The sequence below is a fragment of the Cebidichthys violaceus genome, unplaced genomic scaffold, assembly GCF_023349555.1.
Source record: "Cebidichthys violaceus isolate CVI_PGR_0920_01 unplaced genomic scaffold, fCebVio1.0.p SCAF_63, whole genome shotgun sequence".
In the NCBI taxonomy this organism is placed as follows: Eukaryota; Metazoa; Chordata; class Actinopteri; order Perciformes; family Stichaeidae; genus Cebidichthys; species Cebidichthys violaceus.
The window spans coordinates 186,261-200,309 of NW_027176850.1; the positions used below are offsets into that span (position 1 = coordinate 186,261).

The 14,049-nt window shown below is 34.4% G+C and overlaps 2 protein-coding genes across 7 annotated transcripts in view; one reads left to right on the top strand and one right to left on the bottom strand.

Moving 5' to 3' along the window:
* The window catches only part of LOC137890199 (ras/Rap GTPase-activating protein SynGAP-like), a 38,667-nt gene extending 35,085 nt beyond the window's left edge, over positions 1-3,582 (top strand). For all 6 annotated transcript variants that reach the window (XM_068734331.1, XM_068734334.1, XM_068734335.1 and 3 more), the window contains one exon: positions 985-3,582. In XM_068734331.1, coding sequence (XP_068590432.1) covers positions 985-1,008 — 24 coding nt within the window. In that variant the 3' untranslated portion in view covers positions 1,009-3,582. The remainder of the gene's footprint in view (positions 1-984) is intronic.
* Positions 3,583-8,044: 4,462 nt separating this feature from the next.
* LOC137890216 (relaxin-3 receptor 1-like) lies at positions 8,045-10,797 on the bottom strand. Its single transcript, XM_068734370.1, has 2 exons — positions 10,722-10,797; positions 8,045-9,812 (listed from the first exon to the last, which is right to left on the bottom strand). The coding sequence occupies exon 2, from the start codon at positions 9,674-9,676 to the stop codon at positions 8,462-8,464; it is 1,215 nt and encodes a 404-aa protein (XP_068590471.1). The 5' UTR covers positions 9,677-9,812; positions 10,722-10,797; the 3' UTR covers positions 8,045-8,461.
* Positions 10,798-14,049: the final 3,252 nt, after the last annotated feature.

Sequence of the window (14,049 nt, forward strand, 5' to 3'; positions counted from 1 at the left end):
TTCTCAAACTGATGGCACCAGTGTTTAATTGGTACTTTACTTTTTTATTCAGTTAACATTTCTATATAACTGCTGTAATATAATTTATTATTATTAATATTTGTATTATCATTATTGCTATGCAGTAGATTCGATGTGTTTGGGGCACATTCTAAAGAGTACAGTAACACCAATACACCCAGAGAGAAAGTACCAAACTCCCTTTAAAATAATGCTGAGTTTTGTGAGTTGTTGAGTTAGGGGAAATTTTATAAACTTTGTGAAACACTGTTTACAACAAACTCTTAATTATTTGTTGCCTCTTGTAAATTTGGCAAATGTAATACATTGAGTTATTCTTGTCTTAATATAAACAAAAAAGAAGTCAAAAGTCAGTTAGTCCTGGTGTGTTGCAGTTACCCTGTGTCTAGTAGTTAGCTGTAACTTATATAACTCATGCTCTGCTTATATGTTCACGTAACTTGGAACTTGACATTTACACGCTTTCTTGTCCTGGCTCAGCATGAGTTTGTACCACTGCTTTCCTTTTTTTAACCAGTAAAAAAATATTCATATCAACAACTGACTGACTAAGATCCACTAGCTAGTGATTGACAGACCCAATAAATATTTCCGCATGTTTTCCTGTAAACCATCTCTGAATTGTCTCGTCTTGCCTCCATTCTGTTTATTGAAGATACAAAATTACAACACTGCTGTCTTCTTTAGTGACAATTACTCAAAGTGGAGAATTATTCAGGGCTAAAGAAAAAAAATCTTCAGCTCAGAATGGCCAAGCGGCCCTTTTTTCCCCCGTTTCCAGTGGTAATGCGAAGTTGTTACAGACATGAGAGTAGTATTTTGGAGGGTGATCTTCTCATCCAACTCTCGTAAAGAAAGAAAACAAACAATTTTTTCAAAATGTCAAACTATTCCTTCAAACTAACTGTAAACAGAGTAAGTAGTTATTTCATCTGTTTTCTCTCCCTTCCGTCTATCAACCAGGGCTATGGCCATCCAGGATCCTGACTGCGAATACCAAAGTGACCAGACTTCATGAAGGTCACTGAAGTGTAAGAAGATTCAGATCCTACAAAAACCCCTGAAGAGAAGCTCTGCAGTGGATCCAGCAGGATCACTGGAGGCTTCATCTCCCAGCGTTCTTAAAAAAAACTTTGCACATATTCAAACTTTGCCTGTACCAGAACTTGACAATCAGTTTAGCGTGAGGACCAACGTGTGCAGTGAATTGTCTGCACATAATGACTGAAATATAAGCCAGTGCCACAACAATGGCAATACTGTACCTAGTTTCTTTATTTAATAGGAAAAATTAGAAGAGATGCGTAAAGCACTGGGGATGAAGATGGATTCATGATTCTACCCGCTACAAGCAGCACACTTGCTTCTCACTTCAGTGGCTGCAGACAACATTTAGAAAAGGCTTTAACAAGCACAATATCCCCTCATGGTGACCTGTGACAAGCAACATGCATGTTGTTAAATCAGCTGATCAGTTGCCATCTATGATCCTCAGAAGAAGGGCCCAAGCAAAGACCTATATTACTATTTGATTCTGATTAAATCATTTAGTAACATATTCTCACTGCAAAACTCTTTTCACTGACTGGGTGATTATCATTATGATTTTGCATCCTTTCTAGTACAGCCATCAATCTGAATAGATGCCAAATGTATCTTACAATCAACTAACTGCTTTAAATACAATACATACTATCTAAAACTTCTCGTTGGTAAGATTTTCCTTCGGCACACAGTGTAAAGCCAGAACTAGTCTATCTTTCATTGTATAGAAGAAGTATTTCTTAAAGCTACTAAACCTTTTTAAAAAATGGAAATACTTTACATAAATAATCTGAAATTATAATGTGTTTTGTTCACTTTGTAATAATAATATTAATCATAACGACTATATATGACAATTCAAAACAGTGATACAAAGTGCTTCATAAAAGACCTGACATGAAAGAAAAATTTACTGAAAATGTAAGAAAACATTAATTTTAAGGTGGCACTCGACCGATTTTGAAAACAGTTTTAGAATGTCTTCTGTGGCTCTGGAGGAGCCCTGTCAAGTCTGAGACAATAATATCTCAGCTTGGGCTTTGAGACTCCAAATTTATAACACAATGTCTGCCTTACAAACTGGGACAGTGGAGTTTGACAGGCATGTGCATTAACCAGGCAATGAAAAGATGCTATTGGTTGCATTATGGGAAATGCAGGGTATTTTAACTTAATGGAAGTGCAATACTACTTCACTGGAGTTGCCCCTCCCCCTTTTAAGTAAAACAAACTATACTATCTATTTAACATTGTCTTCAGAGAAAAGTTATGTTATCAGAAAAATCTGAAAGATGATAGTGACAGCTACAGTTTCTCAAGCAGCAATAGCAGGGCTCCAGCTGATCTTTAAAAGCCTCAAAAGTAATGTATCAACCAGAGAAAAGAAATCATGGCTTTCATGTCTGCCATTTTCACTATTAATCTTTTTTGCCTTTTCACGTTTTGTTGTACAGCACTTTGTATCATTGGCTTGAAAAGTGCTGTTTGAATATTTTTTGTATAACTCTGATTATATACATTATGTGCAAATGGAAACAAATCATATTATAGCAAGTAGTGAATTAATCATCTGTTGTGTTAAATGTTTCTGAAGCATAGATGTGCAACAGTTCTGCATGTGCTTTTTAAATGCGAGGAAGAGTAAGTTGATTTGTCAGATATTATTCTAAGGTACAAAAAAGGAAAACCTTTGACATGGCTTTCTTATTGGAAGGCATCTTTTTATATCCAACCTGCTGACTCTTCCATTTTTTTTTTTTCAAAAGAGAGTGGCGTTCAGCCTTTTGCATATACATCGAAGTGCTGAGAGAAATGACCGGAAAACAAAAACAGGAGCGACAGTGAAAAAAAACAAAAACAATAAAGAGTTTCCAAGCAGGGATATGTAGTATATGTGCATACAATTTGACTGCCTTACAGTCTGTGCCACAGGGCCCAAAATAACAATGCCAATACAAAAAAAACTTGTATATACTTTGTATATTAAATGTCCTATTTTGTAGTCGGGTGATGAATTAATAAGCAGTGTGTTGGTTAACTCTGTATGTTAGTCAGAATCATTTATATTACAAAATTCATGGTTGATATAATTTATCTTAACCTCTTGCCTTTGAAAAGATACAAAGGTTTATGTTTATGTTACCAGAAATGTATAAAATAGCTTAATGTATATCTATTCTTATATGTAAAATGTATTCAAATCAAGGGTAGGCCTTCAGGCATGTTTAACTTGTGGTAAAAACGGATTATTATATTATTAACTCTTAATGCTGCAATCCAGAGCTATAGTGCTATGGTGAGTCTGCGTTCATGGGATGAGAGCTGAATAAATTCCCAGCATAGCACACTTCTGTCCTGTGGGAAAATAAGAGCCGTTCTTAAAGTATCTCGCCTATGTTTGTGTAACCAAAATAGCAGTGGTGCTTTCAACAATACTGGATTGCAGTTTTAAGTTATCTTTTGAAATGTGTGTTTTATTTATTTGGCTGCATTGCAATACAGTATTTTGAAATGTTATACTGCACATCTGTTTTCATTTTATGAGAAGCTGCAATCCATAAACTGGCAGATGTTTGTTTTTAAGACCTACAAATCTATGATATGCCCATGTATTCTTGAAACTTTCATTGTGTTAGCTGAAGTGGTACAGTATGCTACCTCTGAAATCTTTATACCACAACCTGAGAGGATACTTTTTTTTTTCATGTGGCTAGAAAGCCTCCCTTTATTTCAGAGACAATGCTAACAAAGTTATACTTTTAAACATTTTTCTGGTTGCTGGTTCATTACTATTTTAGGATTTCCTATGTATAACTTTTGCCATCACAGGGCCATTTCTAAAGTTTGTCCTGTTTACTATTGTATTAAGTGCCATTACCATAATATCCATGCACATCTCCTTTTAATTACAGGATGAAATTGATTGTGTTCCAGGTATTCGTCAGACTCTCAGGAACACAGAGGTATTGCTAGCAAGAACTTTTGATATCTTCAATGCCAAATGCACAAACATTTTGAAACACAATCTTTGGCAATTGGCCAGTAAAGCCAAACACAATTAAAAAAAGAACATGTATGAGGCGTCTGTGCTAAGGCAACTACACTGCTTATATTTTGGTTGGTTCTTGGCCCACATCTCATCCATATAAATGGTTTAATTAACACCTTCTCTTGTATTATTTGTTACATAAAAAGGGAAGATGAGTTTGGATTCTCGGCCCAAATGAAAAACGTGACAAAAGATCCAGCATAAAGGTTAGATAAAGCTTGGTGAGGAATATTATTGAAGTTACTGGTGAATAAGTGCTTTATGTTTGGTAAATAATGAGATTTTACAAGATGTATGAACCTTTGTTGACCCAGGGGAGAGTAACCTCCGCTTTGCTGCAGCTAAAGCAGGACCTAATAAATGAGATATCTTGTATATTTTAAATAAGTGTATTTAACACCCATCAACACATTTAGTTTCTAAAATGGATGTATATCATAATAGAATGAAACAAGTATTTTTCTTGGCAGCTATTATTCTGCACAATTAATCTACTGTGCCAAATATATAGTTGGTGGGATTTGTGACTTGAATTGGGCCTACTGGATGTAATACCTTAATTTACTTGACATTTCTTTGAAATAAGCCATGCCCCATGGATAAGCCATACCCTCCAGTCCCCTGATGTTGTATGGTGGATGTTTAATGTTGGTAGTTTGATTTATAATGGTAGTTATGTAGGTATGATTGCTCTTGTAATTATTATTATTAGTGTAAGTACACTTGATTGATATGATTTGTTTGAACTAAGGGAATGTATTCATTTTCAGGTGATTTTTCTGAGTGATTTAAATAAACTAATAAATCCCTAAATGCATATCTTTATTTGAAGTATCCAAGTGAACAACTTAAGCATTTTTAGAAATTTGACTGAAAGAATGGTATGGTTACATTAATGTATATGAGGGCCGTAGCCACCTATCTAACACTGGGTGGGGGTGTGTGTGTGGGGGGGGCATATACGCGTTCTTTGACACAACCCTCCAAGGGGTCTGATGTGAATTCTGCCCAAAAATATTTTTTAAGTATTTTCATCTAAAAAAACAACAACTGACACAGTAGCTGAGTAGTGTTACAGTAGTGAGTAATGTAAAATATTGACAGTATAAAGTACAAAGAACAAAATTTGTTCTTAAGGCAGCCATTGGTCTACGGCTGCACTTTACTGTGTACTGAACTCTAACTTTATTTATGTCATGCTATAACAGGTCTTTTTATGATATATTATACTATGACTTTTTTAGATGCTTTTAAAAAAAAAAAATGTATGACACTTTTTAATGACTATTTAATGGCCTACAATACTAAAATGTATGTTACTTTTTTATGACGTAATATGACTTTTTTCGACATGCTATACTATGACTTTTATTTTGACTTTTTCCTGACATACTAAACTATGACTTTTTTTTCGAAATACTATAGTATAGCTTGTTTCAACATACTATGAAATGTTTTTTATGACTTTTTCGACATACTATACTGTGACTCTTCAACAGGCTATACAATAGTTTTTTTCGACATATAGTGACTTTTTTCGGACATTTTTCAACATGCTATAGAATTACTTTTTTTTACTTTTTTCATCATGCTGTACTATGACTTTACGACACCCTATACAATTTATTTTTATGACTTTTTTTGACATGCTATACTATGACTTTTTCGACATGCTATACTATGACTTTTTTTGACATGCTATACTATGACTTTTTCGACATGCTATACTATGACTTTTTCGACATGCTATACTATGACTTTTTTTGACATGCTATACTATGACTTTTTTTGACATGCTTTATTATGACTTTTTCGACATTCTATACAATGACTTTTTATGACTTTTCTAAATACTATACTATGGCTTTTTTCAAGATACTATCAAATATTTTTTTAGGACTTTTCCGACATGCTATACTATGGCTTTTTTGGACATACCAGACTATTCATTTTTATGACATACTATCATATTACTTTTTTATGACTTTTTCGACATGCTATACTATGACTTTTTTTGACATACTATGACTTTTTTTTGACTTTTTTCGTCGTAATATGGCTTTTTTCGACATACAATAAAATGTTTTTTAATGACTTTTTCAACATGCTATACTACGACTTTTTTCGACATGCTATACTTTTGACTCTTTTATGACTTTTTTTGTTATTCTATACTATGACTTTTTAATTACTTTTTTGTCAAAAAGTCATAGTAAAGCATGTCGAAAAAAGTCATAGGATATGTCAAAAAAAGTCATAGTATAGTATGTTTAAAAAAGTCATTAAAAAGTTATAGTATAGTATATCATTAAAAGATCAAATAAAGTAATACAGTAGGTTAAAAAAGTAATGGTATAATATGTCTAAAAAAGTTGAAATAAAGTCATGTTATAGTGAGTCTAAAAAAGTTTTAAAAAAAGTATAATATGTTGAAATTAGTATGAAAAAGTCTAGTATGTCGAAAAAAAGGCATGGTATAGCCTCAAGAATAATTAAATTATAGTTGTAATAGTAGTAGTATTATAAATAGCAACAAAGTATGTGAATGGAGTAGGTTGTGGTCGATGAATGGGTTGAACTCAGGATGTTACCCTAGGAGACTGGGGATTGATTCCTGTCAAAGTGTTTTTTTTACATTGTTTTCATTTATTTAATTATTATTATGGAGTACTATAGCATGACATTTTTATCGCTTAGTAAAATATGACTTTTCATGATATTCAATAAAATAATATTTTTAATGGCTTACTTTTTTATGACACATTTGGTATGGTAGAGTTTACTATGACATTTATATTTACAAAATGTTTTCCTAAAAACAAAGAGTTCATGTGTGTGTGTGTGTGTGTGTGTGTGTGTGTGTGTGTTATATGGAAAAAGACTGTTTCTAGCTCTTGTGTATTACTGATATTACTCTTTGTAATAAGCTTGCATTAGTCACTCAATTAATTTTCATTCAGTTGCAATACAATGTGGGATGTATACACATACGTAGTACATATACAGATAAATAGATGCATGTGTACTATGGTAAATATATACCATATGTCCACATGTTGATACATGCATACATATTTATATACATACTGTATTTCTGTTAGTATATGACACTGACCTTTGTATCACATTCTATTTTACATGTATTTTCTATATAAATACAGACATGTACCATTACTTAACATTTAGTCTGGTGTAGATAGTTATTCTATTAATCACACCACTGTCACTTTAACCACATCATTATCTATTCACCTTGTATTTTTTTTCTCCATAGCTCTTCTATATTTCTACTTTTATATTTTGTATTATTATTCTATATATCTTAATTTAGTTTTATACACACCTATTATTATTATTCATTATATATCTTGCTTTCTCTTTTTGTCTGTACCTCTTGCTATCCTTGTGTTAAAATAAATGTGTGTGGGATCAGTTTGAGCTTCTTTCAGTTATAGGTTTGCAGTTTTAAACTTCAACAGAAGCATCTTCTGTGTACTGGGATCACAGAAGGAAGAATAAGCAGAAAACAAGGAATTTCTATAATATTAGTCATACAGTATTTTTTTTAAATCATATATGTGAGAGTATAGAGTGACAAATAAATCAGATTTTATATAGAAATTAAAAAATCTGCAGCTATGTAAAAGAATTTCAGCAATTTGGCTGTGAAACATAGCAATATAGTCATGTAAAGCCTTTGAAAAGCCTAAAAATAAATTTACACACACGCACGCACATGCACACATATGTATAGATGATAGATAGATAGATTTGTATAAGCTTTACTGCACATGGAGGAGGGGCAAACTTGTTGTGGGTTTGGGTGACATGCACAAACACAGTGGTGCACAACGTGCAGGGTAGAACAATTCTATTTATTAATTTCTATTCAAATAAATGACACAAATGTGTTTATACCTGGAGAAGACAACCGCAATCCAAACATACAGTGCAGCAATATTAATTGTTCTAAACTGCAGTGGTAGACATTTTTACATGAGTTTTTTTCAATAAGACAACAATTAGAAGAATTGGAGAAGAAAGGGAATAGGAGGTCCATCTTGGGCAACAAATTTGTAATGAATCAGTGCATACATTTTCCTTTTTTTTAATGCCTTCACTATACAAGACACAAATTGTGCAGCCTATTTAGAAAGGTAAAACACAAGACCTACAAGAGCTTAGATGTGTTTAAGATCCAGCTTATTCACAAACTATCTGAATTACACATACTTCAAATCCTTACACAATCAAAGCACACTACCAAAACTCTTAAAATAAACATAGTATCCTTGTTACTTAAGAACAAAGTATAGGTGTAAAGAATGTGATCATTGTGTTGTGGTTTTACAGGGTGGACACCACTGTTGGAAGTGTTGTCAGGGGTTCATATCGCCTTGTGTCAGTTTCGATTGTCTCGCTGTAGATGTTATTGAGTGGAATGGCCAGCTGTCCAGTGTGTCCCGACCCCTCCTCAGAATTAATGCCATAGGGCATCTTGGACATGATAGCCATGCTCAATTTGAAGAGCACGTTATGGAGAGCCACACGGTATTCTTTCCTCACCAGACAGTAGATGACAGGGTTGAAGCAGCTGCTGGTGAAAGCTAAGCAGTTGGCCAGAGGAAAAAAGTATGTTTGAGCCAAATAGAATGAGGAGCTGATATCAACGATGTCAAGTTGGATCAGGACACTCCAAAGTGTGAGGATATTGTAGGGGAACCAGCAGGCGCAGAATGAAAGCACCACCACTGCCACAGACTTTGAAATATCAGCCTTTCTCAAAGAGTTGCTGCCCTTCAATGTATGCCGACAGAGAAAGCGCAGCAGGAGCAGGTAGGAGAGGATGATAATGGCGTATGGCAGCAGAAATCCCAGGACCACTCGCAGAAGCTGGTTTATTCCAAGCCAGGCTGTACCATCTGGGAAACGAAGCAGGCATGCTGTGTCGTTGCCACTGCCCACATGTCTCAGGTCTGCAAACACACCTCGGGGTGCTGCTGCTATGAGTGCTGAAGCCCAGATAAAAGCTGTGGCCACTGGAGAAGTGCAAGATCTACTACACAGAGAGGTTCTGGGTTTGAGAGCAGTAGCCACATAGCAGTATCGGGTCAAACTCATAGCTGTCAGGAAAAAGCAGCTAGCAAAGACATTGAGCCCAGTGAGTAAGGACACAGCCTTGCATGTGGCCAAGCCAAAAGGCCAGCTATAGTCCATTGCAATGTCTACGGCCCAAAAAGGCAAGACCATGGAGAACAGTAAGTGAGCCAAAGCTAAGTTGAACACAAAGAAGTTGATGGTGCCTGTGGTGATAGTGTGAGTTGAATACATTAGGAACATCACTAGCAGGTTCCCCAACACTCCTGCTGTAGCCACAACAAAGTATACCACAGAGATGACTATTCTTAGCCAGGGGGATCCATCATCATCAAGAATCTCCAGCCCATTGTCGAAGCTTGTGTTGTGGAAAATCAGATGGGAGTTATTACAGAATGGGCTACCACTGCAACCATTCAGGATTCTGTTGAAGAGCTCAAGTCTCTTGTTGTCAGTGTTTGACATTTTGCAAACCTGAAGGCAATCCTGCTGAGGGTTAAGGTTGTCCAGCTATTTTTTTGCAATGTTTGTCCTCCTTGTGCCAGTACCAAACAAAAAAAATTAAGTTCTGGTCTGTCTATTAGCTGACAGACATCTATCCCTGCAAGGAAGGAGGAAACGATTATTACATAATAGGCGCTGCAGTTTATGAGTAAATAAGTACATTAGCCTTGTCAGATAAACAAATTACACTTAAGTGTTGCCCACAGAGTTAGATAAGCCAATTTGGATATCAAAGATTTAAACTAAAGGAAACATAAATACAAATATAAAGTGATTCAATTAATTTCACCCTTTGAAGTGAAAAAGTATGTTATGAGCCCTCCAGAGTTTTGATTATGCAATAATATCTACATATTAATATATTATATTAATATTAAGATATTAACAATCTGCTTAAATCTGGGTCAGATGATATCTAGTATGACACTGGTGTCTTTTCACTCTTCACTTACTAAAATGGTACATTTTTAAGGAATTTCTTTCAGCTACTGCAAATTAAATTTTGTTAAGGGTTTGAAACTGGGTTAAAAATTCTTTTATTTACCACTAATTGCTTAATTCTCTCATATTAATGTCAGTATGTTTTCATCATCAAAAATCTGAAGCAGTGAACTCTGAAGCTGAGATCTGAGGCTGTTAACTTCAAAGACAAGATTACATTTTGAGGCAAGATGTGTTCGATGCAGTAGCTAGATCAGGGGTATTTTTCTCTTTCGGACTATAATAATTAAAGTTTCCATTTATTACTTAACTTGTGATTGATAAACAGTGTAATAAACAACCAAATCTAGACTCTTTAATAAATGTTAGATATAAAACACAAAGGAAATATAAAGAATATGTGCCTGTTTAAACTAAAATCCGCTTCAGCAGTTTGTCATAATTATATATATATATATATATATATATATATATATATATATATATATATATATATATATATATATATATATATATATATATATATATATATATCTAAGCTATATTGGAAAAAAAAGAATCTTACCTGGATATCACAAAGGAGGGAAATCGTCAGGGTGCAACAGTTTGATTTCTTGAAGTCACCAGCTCTGCTGCACAACATTGGATTATCTCAAGGGCAGACAACAACAACATCATGCATGTCACCCACCCTGAATTTATGCTCCACCCATCATATTTTCCCATTTGCATATTCAAACTGGAAGTCACCTGCAATGGCACAACTGAAATACTAAAAAACATCAGAGATTGAAGTGTAAAGATAAAAGAAAAAACAACTAACCCCAACAAAGAGAAAAATATCCAAAAGAGACTTAACTGCTCTGTCGGTCTTGACTCCAGACAAAGAGATTTTTTTGGGGATTCCTTGAGTGTTTTTTCACTCCACATTTCATCATATTGTCATAAAATTTAAAAGATAAAGAGAAACTAAAAAAATGTAATTCATTATTGTAGTTATTCAACTGGGTTGGAACTTTTTACCCTATAACTTGTAGACATTAAGTGTCATAACTCTTGAATACATCATGCAATTGAAAATTACACTTGAACCATTAATGCAATATTGCATTTTACCTTTATTTCACACTACGGCAGCAGCATACATCCAAATGGCCACATCACAGTTGTCGTGGGTCTGACTTGTCTGTACAAAGCTCTGAAATCAGTATGTGCTGCATTGTATTGTACTTTGACCTTACTTCTTCCTTATTGTAACTCAGACCTGCTGTTTTATGGAGCAGAACATATAACTGTTGGGTATGGTTTTATTGTCTGTTATTAGTAAAGCACTTTGTAACATTGCATTTGAAAAGTGCTACATGACAAAATGAATAAGTAAGAAATAGACCAATTGGGTGCTTGTCTAATTCAACTTTGTTACATTTTTAATTCTGCTTTATTGTGTTTTACTGAAAATCACAGTTTTTCATGTCCTTATTCAACCAGCCCATTTGTAAGGTGTCTCAAAAACGTATTGTTTAGTCTTAACTAAAACATAAAATTTAGTTCAGGATCTGTCAGGAAAGGTTAATAAATGGCATTACTACAATTTCAACATTTATACGTATTGCTGACTATTCTTTGCCTTTGCATTAATTGAATAGAACACATGCTACAATTCTTTATCCAGAGTAAACACATTAAAGGGTTAATTAGGCTTTCTAGGTCTTTGCACAGAGGCTGCAGGTAACAATGTGGTCAACATATTAATGGTAAATGTTGAAGGCACCTGGACCTTAAATGTATGTTCAAAAAAATGAAGGAATTATGAAAGAAAATAAAAGTGCATCAAAGCCAATTTTTTTTCTTCTTCTATTTATATCTGGGGCGTTGCTTCAAGATTAGATTGAGAAGCAGAGATGACTCTTAATTATAATTGGTTGATAGTGGAAAGAACATCAGCAGTAAATTTGCTAAATGAAATTAGCTTGGAATAGGCGGAAGAGTGGGGAAGTTGATTAATGCTGGTCTGTCAAAACTGAGCCATTTTCATAATCTAGCTGAACAAACCATGCAGCTCCCCAAGTGTTCGTGTTTTCATTGGCAACAATATGCCACAGAAACAACCCGTTGTTCCAACCTGAATGTTTTCATCTGTTGCGCAGCTTTATTTAGGTCCTCGTTGCATCTACGAACAGGCCGATTAATTATTGCCTCATATGAACACACAAATATATTGTTAAATTATTTTTTACATTGTGCTTTTTAAGAGCAACAGTTTGCCTTTTTGCTCTCATTCACCCTGTTAATAAGTACACCGTACTGCAACTACATAAGCCACTTGTACACAAATATGAATTTGATAATTTAGCCTGGACCTTTAAGCACCGACACAGAACACACATGCCACGAGACAGCTAGCTCCTTAGCAGACAGAGTGTAAAGAGGGAGAAACAGATAGCCTGGTTAGCTATTAACAAAATCTTCATGTCCTATATAGTTTGTGTAATTCTTACGAAAACGGAAGTGTTAAAATAATAACTTGTGGTTATAAGGGGGGTTACACTGTATGTGGGACTGTTTCTCGGCCAGGGGAAATAACTTCCTGGAGTCCTATTGTCATTGTGAGGTTGCCAGGTAATAAATTGAGACTGACATCTTTTAAAATACCCCCATTTGCTTGCTTGCTCTAGTTAGGCAAGAAGATCAACACCACCACCCTTAACTCTATGTCTTTATGTACACTTGGTGCCAGGACACCGTTAGCTTATTATAGCATAACTCTGAAAGCGGGGAAACATCAGAACCTCTAAATAAAGTAATGACTTTATTATGACTTATGACATAAGAAAATTATGCACTCCCACGAAAATACAGATATTTTTTTTTTATTTAGTATGGAACTGAGTCTTTTTTTTATATGTGCTTTAAATTATGAAATTAATCTGTAAATTAAATTCTGCAAAAAGAAACCCAAAGAACTTTTTGAAGCCTGGGTTCAGATTTATATAAAATATAAGAACTGATAGAGGTTACTTCTTTATGGTTAAGATCAGTCCATGTTAATCACTAAATTTAAAATCTTTATTAATGTCTTTATACCCTTGCTGTAAAAAGGGTAAAAGTGGTGTCACATCACATTAGAGATGAAAAGGCTCATCACATACAAGTTATATATGTAAAGGCCCATTCACCTCTAAAACAAGAACTGTAAATGAAAACCTTATTTCTCTGACAACAATCAATCAAAAAAGTACAACAAATAATCTAAATGTAAAATAAGACAAATATATTATAATTAAATATGCTAATTGCAACCCACAATTGGGTCAATGGTGTCATAAATTTAGGATTTTGCCAAACAAAAATGAGCTGGTCAGCTATATCTCCTGTGGTTCCACTTTTATAAATGGGTTACATATGTGGATTCATGCTGCATAACTGAGCATGCCAGCTGAGTTGTGTCACGGGAATTAGGGAGAGCTGTGAGAAGGGTGAATGTACTTAGTGATGTGGCTTTGTCGCCACCCATTGTAAAAACGAGAATACAACACTTCACTGTGTCGGGACAAGGAGGAGGTTTGCAGACTTTCTTCAGAAGTGTGCCCTCTGGTGACAAATGTCTGACCTAACAACAAGCAGCCTGAGCCCATTTATGGTGGGACAAGTTGTATTGTGAAAGAATATATCATACATAAAAAAGAACAAACTCAAAGCCTTCGTTTGTAGAATAAAACTATACATGTAAATTACGTCTAAAATCAAAAGCAGAATCTATGACCACCTGATGTTAACAGATTTGCAATAAAAACTCTGTTTGTTGCTGCTGTACATATTGTTGATCATCACTTTTGGTGGTGATGGTTTTGTTACTGTTGCCCCTTCATTATTGTCATAAATCTTGTTGTTGG

What these genes read in the sequence shown, in the direction of transcription:
- LOC137890216 (XM_068734370.1), bottom strand. Translation starts at nt 9,676, where the DNA reads ATGTCAAACACTGACAACAAGAGACTTGAGCTCTTCAACAGAATCCTG.